The sequence below is a fragment of the Vicia villosa genome, linkage group LG1, assembly GCF_029867415.1.
Source record: "Vicia villosa cultivar HV-30 ecotype Madison, WI linkage group LG1, Vvil1.0, whole genome shotgun sequence".
Lineage (NCBI taxonomy): Eukaryota > Viridiplantae > Streptophyta > Magnoliopsida > Fabales > Fabaceae > Vicia > Vicia villosa.
The window spans coordinates 17,058,714-17,077,691 of NC_081180.1; the positions used below are offsets into that span (position 1 = coordinate 17,058,714).

Sequence of the window (18,978 nt, forward strand, 5' to 3'; positions counted from 1 at the left end):
GAATTTTGGCCAGCAAATTGCACTTTTGATTTCTGATTTCGTAATTACTTTCCAGTATTTTTACATTCTGCATTTTGTTCAGTCTTTTGTTTATTTTTCTCACACCAATTTCTACACCGGAAATTGTTGTGAACTTTTAACTGGTCTAACCTTACGTTAGATTCAAGTTCTTTTTATTCTTTGGTTTACCTTCCGTTGAATAATTTTTGAAGAGCAATCCAACTGACTTGTGGTGGAAGTTCCAGTACTTTGAGATTTAAAGTTTAATTACAGTACCTTATATTTTCAGGTTTCTTATTTATAGTAGTTATTTATTTATTAGACCATTATTGCATGATTATCTATTGTATGCCAATAGCTAAGTTAATCAATAGCTTAATTTCAGTTTTCCCGCCGCGACAGAGACAATATCCAAATTTCTTAACTGTATTATCCAAATGTCATCCTGAGGGATCCTCCCTTTTAACTCCAAGGAGACATAGAGCAAAGGCAGCGAGCTTTATCTCCTATGATAGAAGAACTCGAAGTAACACCATATATATCAGATAGAATATCCTATTAGATACCTGAATCATCTAACATCATCTGCCACCTCCACTTACCCAAAAAGGCCAATTTAGCCAACCGGAGATCATAAACACCAAAACCCGCAAGTTTCTTAGGCTTACACGCATCAGAACACCTAACCTACACGATCTTAGATCCTCCTCTAACATCACCCCAAATAAATCTCCTTTTAATTTTCACAATCTTCTTCCAAACCTTAACAAGCATCTTTATAATATATATATATATATATATATATATATATATATATATATATATATATATATATATATATATATATATATATATATATATATATATACACATATATATATATATATGACATTACGAAGAGAATTGAGAAGGATCACTCTTTCTCCTAAGCATATATACTTATGCCTCCATGAGTGAAGTCGTCTAGTGATGAGATATTAACAAAGAATTCCCACGTAGAAGACACACATGCAAATATATATGTGTTTGATGACGCTTATTACTTATATTAATACATGTTCTGGACTGGCCAAAGGCCCAATTGACCAAGGTCTAATCCATCTCAAATCCATTCAACTTAACCTAAAGTATAAAACAGTTCACATGCTAAGAGCAAGGTACAATCTTTGATCTTCAATTTTATTATATTCATATTGAACAGACTTGGGCGTTGGAGCACTAACAATGCATGTCCAGTTCACGTTATCGTAAAGGAGATCAGAGTCATTGTTCAAGATCACGACTAATCCTACTATCTACCTTTCTAGTTCCTAAGCGGAGCTAGAGCATCCATTTGTGGTTCCCAAACAGAACAAAGGCTCCATATACGGGAAACGACTTCTGATTCGTGTATTTTCCACAAAAATCATGTTTTCTTCACAACACCATCGAGCAAAATCGATGCTCTGAGTCTAAATTCTCGCGATTTCAGATCAAAATCTCCAATTTACCAATTCTTAACCTCCATAAGTTACCGAATCAAGAATAAATTGACTTTCAATTCCTACATTCTCGCCAAATCTGAAATTACCTTTTAGTTTCATTGCTCGTAGCCTTCTCAGATCTCACAATCAAGGAGCGCTCAGAAGAAAAATCAAATATCTATCTTAGCCGATTCGACCGACCATATTCTCAATCACGACTCTTTGAAATCCGGATATTTAATTTTCTCAAAAACTCTGCAAAGTGGCAAAAGGAATGATATGAAAGTAGGACGTAGGGTTGCTTTGAGACCCGAAGGCTATGTCTATGAAGATCGCCTTTAAAAGATGATTTAAATGCTAGACTTCCACCAGAAGACACTTCCCGCCCTTAAGGTGCAATACGAATGATGGACTTCCCCTAAAAGATCCTTGTCTTTCTAAGGGACAATATAAATACTAAACTTGGATAGGAATATTCCCAATAGAGTGAAAAGCAACAACTTAGAATCTCGTCTGAGGGATTCAACTTATAGTCTCTCCTGAGGGACTCAAGTTTAAGTCTCTCCTGAGGGACTCAACTTAAAGTCTCTCATGAAGGACTTAACTTAAAATCTCTCCCAAAGGATTCATCTTTAAGTCTCTCTTAAGGAACTCGACTTAGAGTCTCGTATGAGAAACTCAACTTAGAATCTCGCTAAGGGACTCAATAATGAGTCTCGTTTGAGGGACTCAACTTAAAGTCTCGTCAAAGAAACTCAGGCTAAAGTATCACTTGAGAGACTAAACTTTAAGTCTTATCTAAGAGACTCAACTTAGAGTATCGCCCAAGAGATTCAATTTAAAGTATCGTCTGAGAGACTCAACTTTAAGTATCGCCTAAGAGACTCAACTTAAAGTTTCATACTTCATAAAGACTCTGTGCTTGAGGAACTGTGTATCTATATGAGTGTAAAGTCTCCCCCCCCCCCCTTAAGAGGGGACACCAGAACTCTCGCAGGATAGGCAATGTGGCATGTCGCCCATGCGAGAGATTCCCTAACTATCCATTTATCAGAGCGGGCACTTGTTTCTCGGTTATATTGTTGTTCCCAGTATTGCTCGCCTAATTCGTGAGAGCATGAGGAGTGATGTGTCCCAATCCACAACGGTATAGGAGAGGGAGTCAAAAGAAAAAGAAAAATATTCTCTTGAATAATAGGAAATTAACTGTCCACTTCTCACATTTTTTAGAGTGGTTATTATTCTCTCAGAGCCTAAGGTCCAAACCCATGAATTTCTTATCAGTACCTCAAACTTGAAATTAAAGGGATCCAATTCGTTACAAAAAATACCACATATTGAGTTTCTCACCATCCTTGTGTGAATTTGCTCTATCAGCACAACAATCCTAAAAATCTCAAATAGTCCGCGGTAAATAATTTTAGCAAGTATATTTCTAAATTCAAATGTACATTTATGGTGTCTTTTTACAAGCCAATAGCCAACACCACCAATATCACTGAAGGATTAAAACGTTATTGAAAATTTAATGATTTGAAAGCTACTACAAAAGAATCAGCAACCAAGAAAGATTCAACCACCATAAAGGAGGAAGTGCTACTTTGCGTTTTGCCATTATCTTCAAGATCAAATTCGTTCATGTTTTGAATGTTGTAATAACATATTTGAATGGCAATGAAACCAATTAAGAAAGTTGACATAAATTGTCTATGTTAATAAGTAGGCTTTTCAGATTCATAATATACAACACCCTACTCAAAAGTATGTTTATGGCGAGTTCACATGGATAACACTCTCAAATACAAAACAAATTCATAAACTCCATTGCTAGCAACTAAAAAGTGAAATTCCTATCAAAATTCAGTGCACTTTATTGTCTTTGTTTCCACTACAAATAGCCAAACCAGCCAAATCATGACCCTCAGCAACAGAGTTCAGATCAGACCAAGAATACGAGCGCAAAGGCAGATCCCGCTTGGGAGGACTAGGACGAGGACGTGCAGCATTTGCTAGAGGATGACGAGGAGGAAGTGGACAAGGAGGAGATATTGACCTAGAATTTGAACTCTTCCCCTCATCACTACTGTCAGCGTTGGAACTCAGATTGAGACAAGATGTTCGTCGGCCTAAGTTAGAAGTTCGCTTTGAGTTTGATATTCCACCAACATTCGCATAACTGCGGCTCCTTCCGATTAATAAGTTTCTTGCTAGTGAATCCTTTCGTTTTTTAGCATAAGGATCTTCTGCTTTTACTATCTCTTGAACACATGTTGCACCTGCTGCTTCTGCTAAGTTTGTGAATGATTTTGATTTGCCAATATAAAAGTTGGATATGCCTTTCCTGAATCACACAACAGAAAGATGTGAAAGTTGAAACACAAATGTTCTTGACTAAAATTGTAACTTTTTCTGGTTACTTTTATCGGTCAAATTACTAAATATATTCAAACATAAATTCTAACATTTCATAGAAAGGAGACACGTTGTAAGGAGAGTAAAGACCTATGCAATGGTCCTTTAGATAATTAATTTCTGTCTGTCTTTCTGCATTTATTGAACCTAACACAAATGACAAATCTATATGGCAGCAACCACCATATGAACGTGTGGACCTGTTCTATTATCAAACTTCTCATATTTAGAGGATATCCATATCCTTAGGAATAAATAATGAAATGTATTTGGATACAAAGTGTCTAGATGCATTTGATCAAGAGAAATGCAAAAGGTGAAGAAGGAAATGTATGAGTATTTAATATAGAGTCCAGATGCATCTGTTTTCAAAGTATTAGTCCCTACCTCTCAAATATAAACCTCTCATTTGAAAAAAAAAATTGTATCTTATATAAGTCTCTATACAAATTACTACTGCATATATTTATTTTTTCCAAACACATCCCTCAGTAGTTAGTATTCATTCATAAATGATAGATGAAAAGTTAAATTAGAGTTTTTTTTTTAAGTTGTTGATTTATAAATATCAACAATTTGTTTATACTCATTAATATACAAATATAAATAAATGATGCGCCAAATACTGAATTTTTGACCGACATTTTAATCTCATTTAATTCAACTATGACCGCTAAAATTTATGTTCAAATGTATTTTTGGTCTTATTTTTAAAAGTTTAAATTTAAATCACTCCATTTTAGAAACAATGTTTAGACGGACAAATTTAATAGAACATGTCAACAAAACTGTTCCTAAAATATGACATCGATATAATTTCTCCACTTTCATGTCTGCAAAATCCACTCCAAAATAAGTTGGAATTAAATCTCATAAAAAATTGAAGCAAAAAACAAATCCTTAAAATAAAGATATAAAAACTTTAATTTTGTGAAAATAGAAAACCAAAACTACATTTAAACTTTAAATTTAGAGCCAAATATTAAATATGAATGGGCAAGTTGGATATCCATCCTTCCTATCCACTCAAAGTTGAACAAGTTGAGTAAAATTAATGCAGTCAATCCACTTGCAAGCCGTCAAAATTAACCGTTTTTCACCCGGTGGATTGGACGCGGTTATGGGGATCGAACAGTGGTCTTTCCTACTAAATTCAGTCAATTACCACTAATCCAACTAACAATGGATAGCATCATTTATTTTTCTAAAGATAGTTTGTCAAACAAAACCTCTCTTTATAAAACTCAACTTGATTTGTAATAATGAATGATGAGTAGTAGTAGTATTAATTAAAATTCTCCTAAGAAGCATGTGTTAACTTGCTTTCTTAAATAATTTCAATATAATAAAATTTATACAGAAATAGAAGACAAATGGATCTACAAGCTGCCCCTCAACAGAAATAGAATAAAAATTTGAGACACAATATTTCAGGATCTAATAATAGAGAGGTTCCACAACTTGATGGAATTTTTCTTATATTAACCAAAAGTACCCCCACAATCTAGATGCTTTTTTTCTGTCCAATAAAAACCTAGATACTCTTTCCCTTAATCCTCCCACTAACACCAACAGTAACAGGACAACAACATGTCATAGCTAATCAAAACAAAACACATAACCTAATCAACAATTCCTATAAACCACAAGTAAATAACCGAACACCCAGGGGTAAAACAGTAAATCCACAAACCATATTTTGTAGTACTTCTGATTATTTCATACTTCATGAAAACAGATGCTAATAAAATCAATAATCCAAAAAAATCTAAAAAAAAAACAAAAAAAACTTACTTGACTGGTAAACCTTCCTCCAAATCATTCATAGTATCCAAACCGCTTTTCTTCTCAACTTCACCGGAATCATCCAGTTCCCGGTCAGAACAATCTTCCGACGAGTCACTGTTCCTCCCTAGCGAAGAGTGCGACGATCCACAAGAATCAGAATCAGAATCCTCCTCCGGGAAATCCTGATCGCAGATCGATCCATAATCAGCAAAGCTGGATCTTCCGATGGTATCAAGAGACAGCGGCATCGTTTTGTGAGAGAAAGAAGAAGAGTATTGGATTATGCTGTGTGAATGGAAATGAAGATGAAAAGACGCAGTAACAACAAAAGAAAGAGTTGTGGTTTTGTGGATATAAATATCTGGTTAGTGGCACATGGGTATCGGAATTTTTTATTCTACTGTAGCTAAAGGGAATAGTGATTGGTGAATATTTTTTTAATGTAAAGTTTTTGGATTAAATTTTATAGGAATTGTCGTGGGAAATAGTTAAAGAATAAAAAAAGAGGTGGGTGGCAGGACACCTTATCCTCATTGAATTTAATATTTGTAATTGAATGAAAGTAAATGAAAATGGTTTAAAAGACAAAAGATTATCTGTTTGGGAGAAAACAATATTTTTTTTATCTTTTCTGTTTTTCAGAGTAGATGTTTCTAGTGATGGCTGATAATTGAGTGGCTGTGGACCGTTCGATTGGAGTTGATGTTAAATGGGTTTGATGGAGAACCCGCACCTATGGGTTTCTCTCCTCACCCACCACTTTTTGTTGTTAGTAGAAAGAGATTAGGGAAGTTGAGTTGAATTTCTCATTAGGTTTCAACATTTACTTCGATTTCAATATCTATCATATAAGAAAGTTAAATGTTCTTGAAATACCAATTTTACCCTTATTGTCAATACTCAACAATGAACCTATCCACGTGGACACCTCTGCTTTACAATGTTTTGAAAATGATATTTTTCTATTATTTGGGTGGTAACCAAGTAGACTTGCTTTGTTTTCTATCATATGTTTTCATTCCCAATGTTTCCTCTTGCTCAAAACCTCCTCTCTAACCACACAACTCTCTTCTACCATTCTCTCTCATCCAACAAATCTCATCACTTTCATCTCTAATACTCTTTCATCTCTCATACTAATTTTTTTAACAAATCCTCATCTCTAGCATCTCTCACTAATGTTTCTCTTAACTTAAATCCAATTTCTTTTTCTCCTTCATTTTGACATATTTTTCCCCTTTTGTTTTTTTTCAGGTCGAAGATAGATCTGAATATTTTAGGTGCAGATTTATGTTCTTGAGGTTTAGTCTTTCTTCATCATAAAGTATGATTTAAGCGTCCAATTTTATTTTTTTTGGTGTTGGTTAAAGTTTATCTTTATAGAATTTGTTACAAATTTTTATATCTTTCTCTTTCAAAATTTAAAATTGATTTGATATTTCATTAATTGAAGCTCATGTCTTTGTATGTCTTCTATTTTCTTCTTCAGATCTAGAAAATATTTTGCATGTGAAGGCAATAATAGATCTCTCATTTCGTAGCTTGTCTTCACCTGTGTTGGCTTTAGAGAAGAATGAGTTTCTCCTTTTGTAACAACATTGTACTATCAAGAAAAAGAAAGAAAATTAATTGAAAAATGGTTTCATTTTCAAGATCATAACTTTTTTTTAAATACATTCTGTCTATTTTTCATTTCACTTCTATCTATTTTTCATATTTGACAAAAATGTAAATATTCTTTATTAGTGAGATTATAATATCATATTAATTATATTTATTTATCTCTCATTAATATATATAATTAAGAATGATATTTCTAAAATGTCAATGTCACTACAGGGAATTGTCTTACACCAACGATTTCTTAATTATAGAGACAACAAATAAATATGTAGGTATATATCACATATAACTACATGATCCGAAGGGTGATCAGAAACAGAAAGTGGACCAGGGACGTCTGCATGGTGTTGATAAAGAGAAGGGGGTGTATCTGCAAGGCACTCCGACGAGCAAGTAAGTAGGAGCACAGATACATGAGAGTGTTTCAAGGGTTTAAAATTTTGTTACCTGACCCTCAAATGAGAGGGTTTTTATATTGTCCCCCAGCGCTTGGCCGTTGGTCCATGTTTTGGGCTAGATTGTGGATTTAGGCCCAAAATACATGACTGCCCGGATTCTAGGAGTATGTCTAGGAATCCTGAGAGGTTGCCTAAAACTAGTTGTTGATCGGGCAGAGATGTGTTTCTGGTCGACAGGGAGGCTTAACGAGCAGGATCCTACTCGTCTCCTTGGAGCAGAGCATCTGCCTTGTTTCAGGCAAGGAGACCGAGCTGGTCGAGTGTAGCGAGCTGCACCGTCCTCGGCACAAGAGGGGGAAGGAGCCCGACCGTAGGGAAATGGAGGTAACTTCTTCCATGCCCCTAGGTGATTGAGCCAAGACTATCGGGTGGTCCTGGGAGTAGGAGCGAAATGGGCCATGCCTAGTCATTGGGCCAGTCCGAAACAGAAAAGAAAATGGACATCAAAAGGGAAGTCAAATTTCCAGAATTTGAAGGTTTTGATTGGGGGAAAAGGTGAGAGAAGCTCCAAAGGTAGTGATCAAGGCAACAACACCAAGAGAAGGGACAAGAGTAACTTAAAATGTTACAATTGCCAGAGATGTGGTCATTTCACAAGAGATTGTAACGCAGAACGAAAGGAAAGTCAAAGCGATCAGGCTAAGGTTGCTCGACAATAAGTTGATGATGATAATACGCTTCTTGTGATGATCACAGAGGAAAATTATGGTAGTAGTAAGGTTCTGGACAGTAGTAGTAGCAACTGTAAGATGCAGGGTAGCAACTGCAATAGCTTGAAAGTGCTGCAAAAATGTGTCGGGAGCAAAACATTATGGTAATGGTTCAAGATGGATTCCAAGTCAGTGATGAATAATACTTGGATTCTGGTTATTCAACACACATGATAGGTAGAAAGGATTGGTTTGTCAAAATCAATCAAGCCACGAAGAATAAAGTGATAATCGCGAATGACACCACTTTAGTGGCCGACGGGGTCGGTGATGTTTTGATCATGAGAAGGGATGTTGTTCATTCTGTGATCCAAGATGTGCTATACATTCCTAGAATTAAATTTAATCTCTTGAGTATTGCCTAATTGCTTGAGAAGGATTACACGATTTGCATGGAAAATAAGATTTTGCGCGTTTTGGACCGAAACGGGGTTTTAGTCCTTAAAGCTCTTATGGTTGCCATTAGAACCTTCAATATGTAGTTGAAGGTGATGGATCATAGGTGCCTTGCTACATCAGCAAGTTGTTAAGAGTGGTTGCGGCACTACCGTCTTGGACATCTAAATTTTTGAGACCTCGACGCATTACATAGGATTGGTATGGTAACCGGGTTGCCAAGAATTAATGTTCCAGCTGAGATGTGTAAAAAGTGTGTGCAAGGGAAGCAACACAAAGGTAGCTCCAGCAAATATGCGGGTCATAGGACCAAATGTCACCTTGAGGTGGTGTACTATGACGTGTGTGGTCCAATGCAAGTCAACTCGTATGGTGGCAATCGATACTTAGTCACGTTTATCGATGATTTCAGTAGGAAGATATGGACCTACCTTATCAAGAGGAAATGAGGTGTATGATGTATTAAAGAAGTTCGAGTCTATGGTTGAGCGGCAAAGTGGTCACAAAATCAAAATTCTCAAAACAGATGGTGAAGGTGAGTATACCTCGAATGAGTTTGCGAATTATTATGATGAGGAGGGTATAGTGCGTGAGGTTGTGCCACCTTATACGCCTTAAAATAATGGTGTTACTGAGAGGAAAAATCATTCGATATTGAATATGGTTTGTAGCATGTTGAAGGGTTAAAGCTTGTCGATGGAATTGTGGGATGAAGCCGTTTTCTACAGCCACCTTTTTGTTGAATAGGTGCCCTACAAAGAAGCTGGACAAAGTGGCTTCAGAAGAGGTATTGAGTGGATTTAAACCAAGTTTAAGTCATTTGAAAGTTTTCGGTTCAGTTGCGTTTCGACACATTTCGGGACAGCTTCAAAAGAAGTTGGATGACAAAGGAGAATTGATTCTGCTTGTTGGCTACCACCCTACCGGAGGCTACAAGTTGTTTGATGTGAAGAGTATGAATATTGTGAATTATTTTGGGACAGTGAGATTAACAATGATGGTGATCTCATTCACTTTGCACCTATGGTCGAATATGAGGCTGTTAGCACGGAGAAGACATTAAGCGATCTAAAGTGGTTGTGTGCGATGAAAGAAGAGCTGGAATTGATCGAGAAGAATAGCACTTGGGAGTTGGTTGATTTACCATAATGAAAGAAGGCAATAGGTGTGAGATGGGTCTATAAGGTGAAGGCAAATCTAAAAGACGAAATTGCCAAGTATAAGGCTCGACTTGTTGCGAAGGGATTTTTGCAAAGAGAAGGTATAGACTTTGATGAAGTATTCGCACCAGTTGCTAGGTTGGAAACTATTAAACTAGTTGTTGGCATTGCTAATTTCAACAATTGGTCGATGTCTCAAATGCATGTGAAATCCACATTTTGAACGGTCCACTTTGAAGAGGAAGTCTATGTAGAATAACCATCAAGTTTTGTTGTTACAAATCAAGAGGGAATGGTCTACAAGTTGAAGAAGGCACTCTATGGTTTGAAACAAGCTCCAAGAGCTTGGAACAAACGCATAGATGGTTTCCTTATCGATGTTGGCTTCAAGAGGTGTGTTTCGGAGCATAGTGGATATGTGAAGATGGATGCGAGCAAAGATGTGATAATACTTTGCTTATATGTGGATGATTTGTTGATCACGGGAAATGATGAGTTGAGCATTTCTAAGTTTAAGAGTGAGCTTATGGTGGAGTTAGAAATGAGTAACCTTGGTATCATTACTTACTTTCTTGGCATAAAGTTCCACAAGTCAAAATTGAGACTACTTATGCATCAAAGAAAGTATGCACTTGAGATATTGAAGAGGTGTGATATGGATCATTGCAATGCTGACAATACACTGGCTGATGCAAGGTTACACTTGTCTAAAAGTGATGATGATCAGGATGTGGATCCAATGCAATATAGGAGATTGATTGGATCGTTACGTTATTTATGCAATACACCGCCAGATTTGGCATTTAATGTCGGTATTGCGAGTAGATTCATGGAGAGCACGAAGGTTTCTCACTTGACAGCAGTTAAGAGAATTCTAAGATACGTCAAATGTACTCTTGGTTGCGGTATTTTGTTTCCTGCAGCTGACACGGGCAGAAAATGTGAATTGATCGGTTACACAAATTCCAATTGGTGCAAAGATAAGGACGATCGAAAGTCTACGAATGGTTATGTCTTTATGTTCAGAGGAGCACCAATCTCTTGGTGTTCTAAGAAGGAACTTATTATAGCACTCTCTTCTTGCGAGGTCGGGTATATCGTGGTGTCGTTGTGTGCGTTCAGATTGTGTGGCTCGTGAATCTGCTAGAAGAGTTGGGAAACAAGGTAGAGGAAATTGTCATACTCTTGGTTCATAACGTTTCAACTATTAGTCTTGCTAAGAATCCCATAGCACATGGGAGAAGCAAGCATATTGAGACGAGATTTCATTACTTGAGGGATCTGGTGTGTGTAGGCCAATTGCAATTAGGATACTGTCAAAGCGAAGAACAAGTTGGGAATTCGTTAACGAAAGGTGTAACAAATGTGGTTTTCCAGAAGCTAGTGACAAGTTTAGGCATGAAGAACTTTGAGCATTTGAATTAAGGTGTTGTATTGAAGTCCTTGATAATTCAAATGCAATGTGAAAGCTTTTGAGACCGTTTTGTGAAAAGCAACTTATTTGAAAAGTACTTCTAGAAATCTGGAAATTCAAAGTTGCGTTGTGGAAATCGATTACCCAGTTTGAGAAAATCGATTTACTAAAGCTTTTTCAGTTTTCTGGTTTAATTTTTTTGTGGAAATCGATTACACAGTTTCGGGGAATTGGTTTCCTACGCGACATTTTGAAATTTTAGTTGATTTATGGGTCTGTTATGGTTCCAAGTTGTAATGTTTTAGTATCCTATAAATACCCTCATGTACTTGGTTTGAAGCTAATGCCATTTGACATAATTTTCCTCAATTGCTCTCTCTACCTCAGTATCTCATATTTCTCCATCTTCTCAAATTCTCTATTTTCTCCATTGATTCACCTACAAGTTTTGTGCTTGTTCTAACATAAATATATGGGAAAAACTCAAATGTATGAACAATCTTCTAGAAGCCATTTCGTATTCACTCTTCGAATATATGATATAAACGAGTTGTTTGGATCCATCTAACGTGCACCAAATTGTGACTTATTATCTCCTTTTTCTGTTAGAGCATTGAACAACAAGTACAAGGTATTCTAAATTAAACCTCATTGATCTCGTTGGGAGTGAACGTCTTTCAAGGGGTGGCTCGATCGGGTACCGATTGAAAGGAACTCAAGTGTATAAAACAATATGATATTATAAGGGGTAAAGATGTTGCAATATATAATCTATTCCACTTCCTAATTTCATGATTAATAGCGAATTTGGACCGGAAGCTGTTCAATTCGCATTTTATGTTTCTAACACAAAACAATAAGGACAAGTATATTTTACATGTTTCTTTTTTTTTTATATTAGCAAGGGCTGAATTGAGAGAGTACTAGGGATACTCTAACCCGCTTACAAAACCGAGAAACAAAGCTCGGGGAACCTACCAACTGAAACTTAGCGAATAAACATCAGAGGATCTTTACAGAACTCGTAAAAGTTACATTTGGTAGTAGAAATGTTTCCAATCTAAAACCACCCCTTTAGCAAGGTTTTGAAGGTTCCGTGTCTGTTAATTTACAGTGTCATGTGGAATGCAACAGAGAGTTGGCAAAAAGCCTCTCTAGAATTCTTGTAGCTACTTTTAAAATTTTGCATTTTATCCCAACTTATTTTACTAATTCACTGTTTTTAATTGGTTAAAATTCATATAGACCTAAATAAATTTATATGGGATTGGGATGCACCTTATTTGTGAAGATGATTTGTTGGGGATGAATGTGAATTTCAATTTTAATTAAAGAGACTATTTCTAAAGTGTTAGAGAATTTTTATCTATTCATTTGGATGATTAGTATTGGAAAGTTCTTCCAATTTTAGAAATCATTCAATTACAAATGGATGCATTAAGATATAAATGTTTCTACTTCTACTAGCAACTATACTAAATTATAAAAAGAAAAACATTAACAAGGAGAGGAAGGTGGCACGTTGCTAGTTGTGGAGTGAGTGCAGTGGGCCGGCAAGGCCTTTTCCTTCATTTAAGAATAAGAAACACATGGATTATGCCTCGTGTCTTGCACCGTTAAGGTAACACATACACATCCACATGTTTTTCTCCCCGACTGTCAACGCGTAAGATGTAAACACATTGTATGAGCTAGAAAGAGGAAAAGTGAAGTATGCTATGGAGTAATAAATTTATAGAGATAGACTAAAAATAAAGTGTGAATAGATGTAAGATAATACTATAAGATGTACACATGGTTGTTGCACGCTAATAAATGGTCATGAACATATGATTTATCTGTCAATGACAATTTCACAACCAACTACTCCTATTCTCAAGCTTAAAGTTTCTTGAGATGGAGAGCTCAGCACCAGGTATTTTGTTTTCAACATAATTATTCAGCACAAGGTATCAAACATTAACATGGTGACATGACAAAACCTCTAACAAATAAATAAATAAAAGTAACTAGAATTTATCAAACTGTAGAATCAATCAACCATTAATTAACAATGATACGTGACAGCACCCCATTTGCATAACCAAGGTGATACCAAACTCTCCACACAAACTTCTGAGGTGTAATTAGAATTAATAGATCTAAAAGTACCATTTATAAAATTGTAAGTAATAAACTCGCACACACTACTAAAAATAAGACATTTGGTTAAAGGAATTTACATCAGGTTTTAAGATATATGATGTGAAAAATATTTATTAAAGAATTTTACATCATATACTTATTTCCAATGATGTAAAAAGTATTTGATTTAGGAAAAAATATAACAAGGTGGCAGTTTGGTAAATAAAATGAAATTTTGTTATAAAGGATTTTACATCGGGCCTAGATTTACACTGATGTGAAAAGTCCATTAATGAAAAAATAAAACACGGTGGCAGTTTGGTAAATAGAAGAAATTTTGTTATATTTGGACCTTTACATTGGGCTTTTACTAAACCGAAGTGAAATCCCCCCCTGTTAAACGAAAACCCTAAATCATGAAATCATGTTTTCACTGTTTCCAAACAGAAGAACAAAAGCTGCGTCGATTCGAGAAGACGGACCAGCCACCGCACAAACGCTGCGCCGATTTCGTTTTTTCACTGAAATATCACGTCCGATTCCGTTTCAGACCACAGTTCCGACGACAGACCAGCCACCGCTAAAACGCTGCGCCGGCCACCCTCGTCATCGATTTCATTTGCCGACACAAACACCGCCGCGAACCCTTCTACGATCCCCACACCAAGCTGCAGATCCGACGGGCTTCTCACACCATCCAGATCGTCGACAACCACTGTGATATCACCGTAGAACTGCGACCCTCTCCGTCTCCTTACACGACGTGAAATCCAGCCTCCCACGGACGCTGACGTAAATCCGACCCGGATCTCCACCAATTTCACCGTAGAGCTTTTGTCGGTCACGTGCACGCAGGTATGCTTACTTTGTAAATTTTACTTTCCAATCATAATTGAGTCTCAACTAACTCTTGTGTAATTTACAGAAACGCGTATATAATTTAAAATTAGATCCTTGCGGTGCTGTTCATACAATAATTGGTGATGGAGGGAACAAAGAAGGCTTAGCTCATAAGTAAGCCTGATTATATTCTCTTAATCATTATTACACCATAAAAGATATTGAGGTTGCTTTCAAATTCAACCTTTGAGTTTTCTTTATCCCTTTTATTGTGCCGTTTAAGATTCTTAGATAATTCTTAAGATTTGTACGGCTGTGTCGTTGATGTTTAGCAGGTATATAGATCCACCTCCAAAGTGGTCAGAATTTCGTGAAGCAAGTTTTGGTCATGGTCAGAATTTCGTGCACTTGTGACACCCTTAAATCCTTTGATCTTTATTTCCTCAACAATGGATTAGTAAAGAGTTAGGTTGTGAATTTAAATCATGCAAAAAGTATTCAGATTAATATATAGTAATATCAGTTTGAGGTTATTTTAGAAACTCATTAGCGCATAATATTGCTTTCCCCAAGAAATATTGATGCAGGAACTCAAAATCTACCTACTATTAAAATGGGGGAAAGTAGTCAAAATATTAACTGATGTTCTTTATTAAAACCCCTGCTTTATGATTTTGCATTTTCAGGATAACATTGGCGTCATTATGGACCAAAACGGAAAACTTCGCTCATAAGGTAATTCAGAAGCCATATGCTTTAGCTCTGCTGCCAAGATTTGTGGATATAACTAAATATATGGTGTCAAACGTTGGTTATCAAGAATAAATTTCAGACTATTTTTTTTGTGGCAGAGGTTGTTCATCTATACACTTTTTGTTGCTTGCATTATGCAGGTTCGATCTCTCCGAGGTCCATATCCATTGATATGAACAGTAGTTTTTTGAAATGTACGCCATCTTCACTAGAGCAATAATTCAGTGATTATTGCTTTAGAAAACACAGTTCATGGCCTCTTTCCTGTTCCTCTTGGAGTCCAGGTATTTGCAATATGATCGATATTCATAATGTGGTATCTGCTATTGGGTTCTAGTGCAAATAAAGAAATAGTACCTCCTTTTTCAATTTTTGGTTATATATTATACACATTGTGTTTTGTTATCATATCACATGTTAAAGATTGTATATACTATTTCATTGCAGATTGTCTAATTAACAGCCACTGGTAACTTCAAAGAAGCTTTGTCATTGTGCAAGCTCCTTCCACCTGAAGAATCAAATCTTCGTGCTGCAAAGGAGGGTTCAATTTATATAAGGTTTATAGCCATATTTTATTATTTTTATTAATGAAAATGAAACAAACAAGACATTTTTCCTTTATTTTAATTTTAATTCAACATATCTCTCTGAACTAGTTAGGTGGCAATGTGAATTTCATACTTAGTTTTATTTATTGACAGAAAACTTAAAATGATAACAAATTGATAGTTTAGTTATCATATAACTAGGGTGTGGACTTGTGGTTATGCAACGCATGGGAAATTCTTACTGCTCCAAAGAAATATCTAAGTAATTTCTACCATTGTAATTTCAAGAGACGAAAGGAAATGATTGTATCGATTTCAAGAGAATTTGATATCTTGTCATATTGTGACAACTCACAAGTATTATTTCATCATACATTACATAGTTATATTATAAATATTAGAAACTACACTATAAAATAATCTAAAAACTAAAAGTAATAATTAATAACTAATATAAATAAAACTCTCAGTAAAACTATAGCTTTAGTGTTGAAATATTGTAGTGTCATGTATCAACAAGTTAAGAACCCATATTGCTTTATAGATTTAAGAGTATAAATAAGATATTGAAATATGAGACTGTTGGAGAAAATTGTCAGTAAAATTTGGAAATTACTTCAAATATTATTATATTTGTGATTATTTAAAAATTATTGAATTTAGTTGTGGTTTTTGCATTTTGTAGGATTCTCTAGTTGAAGAAGCTGAAAAAGGTGTCTTTGTTCCACATGGAAGTAACGATATCTTAACAGCAGTCATTGTAGTAGTAAACCGTGTAAACCTTTTTTTATCATTTTGTACACTTGTGTATCCGAGATTAATACTTTTGTATATTTTGACAAATATATATATATATATATATATATATATATATATATATATATATATATATATATATATATATATATATATATATATATATATCTTAGCTATTTGGTGCAATTAAATGTGGTCAGTGTGTTGTTGGAAAAATATACAAACTAGCGACCTAACTTTGGTCTATGTTATTTGAATCTTATATGGAAAATTAGGTAGAAAATAAATTACAGGTTAAAATAGGAAAAAAAACAACCATTATATACTTAAAAGCAGTAAACGTATTACATCGGGCATTATTAAAACCGATGTAAAAGCAGGTCTATTACATCTGGCAAAGTTGAAGACCGATGTAAAAACAATCTATTACATCAGGTGTAGACGAAAACCGATGTAAAATATGGCGCATATTTTTTAATAAAAAAATTGTATTATTTTTCACATCAGACATCTGATTCAACCGATGTGGTATGTTAATTTTTCACATCAGGCCTTGAACCGATGTAAAATGTCTCAGACTTATTACATCGCCTGGCTTTACATCGGGCCCAAGACCGATGTAAAAAGTAGTTTTCACCCGATGTAAAAAGTAGTTTTTGCACTAGTGACACCGGCCCTTTAGCCTTAATGAGCACTTGGTCATCTTCAAAACTACATAGTATATCAACTATGGTATAACATCTTATAAGATGTTTATCAATGGTGAACAATTTAGTCCAAGACTCTTCGTTACCATATTCCTTTATAATCCAAATATCACTATTTGCAATGATGCACAAGCTATCTCTCATTACACCTAAGAACAACCGACGTGCATTTACAACTGGAGGTAGGAAAATCTTTTGATAGGACTCCTTTCTCAAATCAAAAGAAACAATAAAGTATGTGGTCAACCAATTTATGGTGCCACTGCCACTCACAAATCTTCCCTTTCTCTCAACGGGGAGACCGTCGGAAGGAAAGTCAGGAATACTTTTCCAAAAATTGGTACCTAGTGTATGAACTTTTCCTTTTGTTTTGTTAATAACAATAACTTTGTAAGTATCGGCAAGAGAATCATAACCAAAGCCGATTGAAGTGAAAGAAACATCCCTTGTCCTTTCCAAAAGGGGTAATTCTTTGCCTTTTTTAACAGAAGGATTCCACAATATAACCAAGTGCAGACAATAGTCAGCCAGACAAAGGATTCCGTCGCAAGAGCCAATCAGTTCAAATTTAACTCTTTCATGAATACCATAGGAAGGGAATATTAATGAAGTGAAGTTTGGGTTTATGCGTGTAAAAACGGATCGGAGTGGGTTAGACTGTATAGTATAGTGGTGTGAGTAACAGTTGGGGCGTCTTAAGCAGTGGAGGTTGTGAGTGTTTGACCGGTTAAGGTGTTTTCTGACAAATTGATGGTCGGATATTAGAGAATTCCAAGATTTACAGACACACTGTAATTGGAGAAGGAATTTGACAGGTAGCCTAGAGAGTATATCGGGAATGAGGTCGAAAGGAAGAGAAGAACAAGACATCATGTTAGGGTTAGGGTTTGTTCTTCCGAATCTTCTCTCAACATGAGATTCCATTCTATACTATACCGGAATCAATTGCAACATAGCAATATAAATAGGGAAAATTCTTATATAGACACAACCCTAATACATGGATTTACCTACAACCAATCACATTTTTTTATTAATTAAAAAGTTGAAATAAAATTGTCTCTCTCCTCCATTAAACCAACCACCCCCATGATAGCAATTAAAAGAGAAATTAAATTTTTAATAAATTTTATTTTTCTCTCTTTTAATTGGTTGTTCCTAAAATATAGATTTAGGTACGTGTCCATGCAAGTATTTCTCTATAAATAGTGCTGTTGTTATTCAAAAACAAGGTTTTTTTTTAGAAAAATGTCAATAGCCAATAGGTTTTATTCAAATATCCTACATAATAGCTCTAAATATCATCCTACAAAATACGTGTGGTTTCAATTAGGAATGAAAATACCACATGCAAATACGTTCCTGTTAGTATTGAGTACGAAGTTTGCAAGATTAAAAAAATCCATGCCTTAAAATTTGTGATATTGTACTTGAAGCCAAATCCAAAAACACAACATAAGAAAATAAAATATAAACCACCGAAAATAGAATTACTTAAACTATGTTCAATGAAAAGGTCTAACAAATTGCACATATTATTTGTAATTTTAAAACATAATTAATCTATAATTATACAAAATTATATTTTCTCTAAAATATACATCGAAAAATTGTCTTGCAATATCAAGTTATACCTAACCTAATACTCTTTTTTAATAGTATTTTTACTGTGATTTTGTATATTTTTTAAAAATATTGTGATTTTTGGATTTTTTGTGAAGTTTTTGAGTTTTTATTGGATTTTTATGAAATTTTTTAGTTATTATCGAACTTTTGAAAAATTTCATTAGTTTTAATCAAATTTTTGAGAGAACTATGATTTT

General features: G+C 35.0%; 2 protein-coding genes and 1 long non-coding RNA gene across 6 annotated transcripts; 1 reads left to right on the forward strand and 2 right to left on the reverse strand.

Annotated features, from left to right (window-relative positions):
- Positions 1-3,147: 3,147 nt before the first annotated feature.
- Positions 3,148-6,132, reverse strand: LOC131629803 (protein OXIDATIVE STRESS 3 LIKE 1-like). The gene is made up of 2 exons (XM_058900605.1): positions 5,670-6,132; positions 3,148-3,804 (listed from the first exon to the last, which is right to left on the reverse strand). Exons 1-2 carry the CDS (start codon positions 5,909-5,911, stop codon positions 3,324-3,326), a joined length of 723 nt encoding a protein of 240 aa, XP_058756588.1. The 5' UTR covers positions 5,912-6,132; the 3' UTR covers positions 3,148-3,323.
- Positions 6,133-13,915: 7,783 nt separating this feature from the next.
- LOC131601753 (uncharacterized) lies at positions 13,916-16,550 on the forward strand. 4 transcript variants are annotated; one of them, XR_009283823.1, is made up of 6 exons: positions 13,916-14,403; positions 14,474-14,857; positions 15,075-15,123; positions 15,282-15,425; positions 15,589-15,701; positions 16,378-16,550. It is a non-coding gene; the product is annotated as an uncharacterized LOC131601753 (long non-coding RNA). The 4 variants fall into 4 exon arrangements; XR_009283812.1 differs by having other exon boundaries at positions 14,474-14,562; positions 14,721-15,123; positions 16,378-16,547; XR_009283810.1 differs by having other exon boundaries at positions 14,474-14,562; positions 14,724-15,123; positions 16,378-16,545.
- Positions 16,551-16,833: 283 nt separating this feature from the next.
- On the reverse strand, positions 16,834-18,214 carry LOC131655261 (F-box/kelch-repeat protein At3g23880-like). The gene is made up of 2 exons (XM_058925186.1): positions 17,120-18,214; positions 16,834-16,839 (listed from the first exon to the last, which is right to left on the reverse strand). The coding sequence occupies exons 1-2, from the start codon at positions 18,077-18,079 to the stop codon at positions 16,834-16,836; spliced, it is 966 nt and encodes a 321-aa protein (XP_058781169.1). The 5' UTR covers positions 18,080-18,214.
- Between the last annotated feature and the right edge of the window lie 764 nt (positions 18,215-18,978).

Excerpts from the sequence above, each read along its gene's own strand:
- LOC131655261 (XM_058925186.1), bottom strand. The coding sequence starts at position 18,079 with ATGGAATCTCATGTTGAGAGAAGATTCGGAAGAACAAACCCTAACCCT.
- LOC131629803 (XM_058900605.1), bottom strand. The coding sequence starts at position 5,911 with ATGCCGCTGTCTCTTGATACCATCGGAAGATCCAGCTTTGCTGATTAT. Across the intron at positions 3,805-5,669 it reads GAGGAAGGTTTACCAGTCAA|GAAAGGCATATCCAACTTTT; the intron begins GTAAGTTTTTTT and ends TGTGTGATTCAG.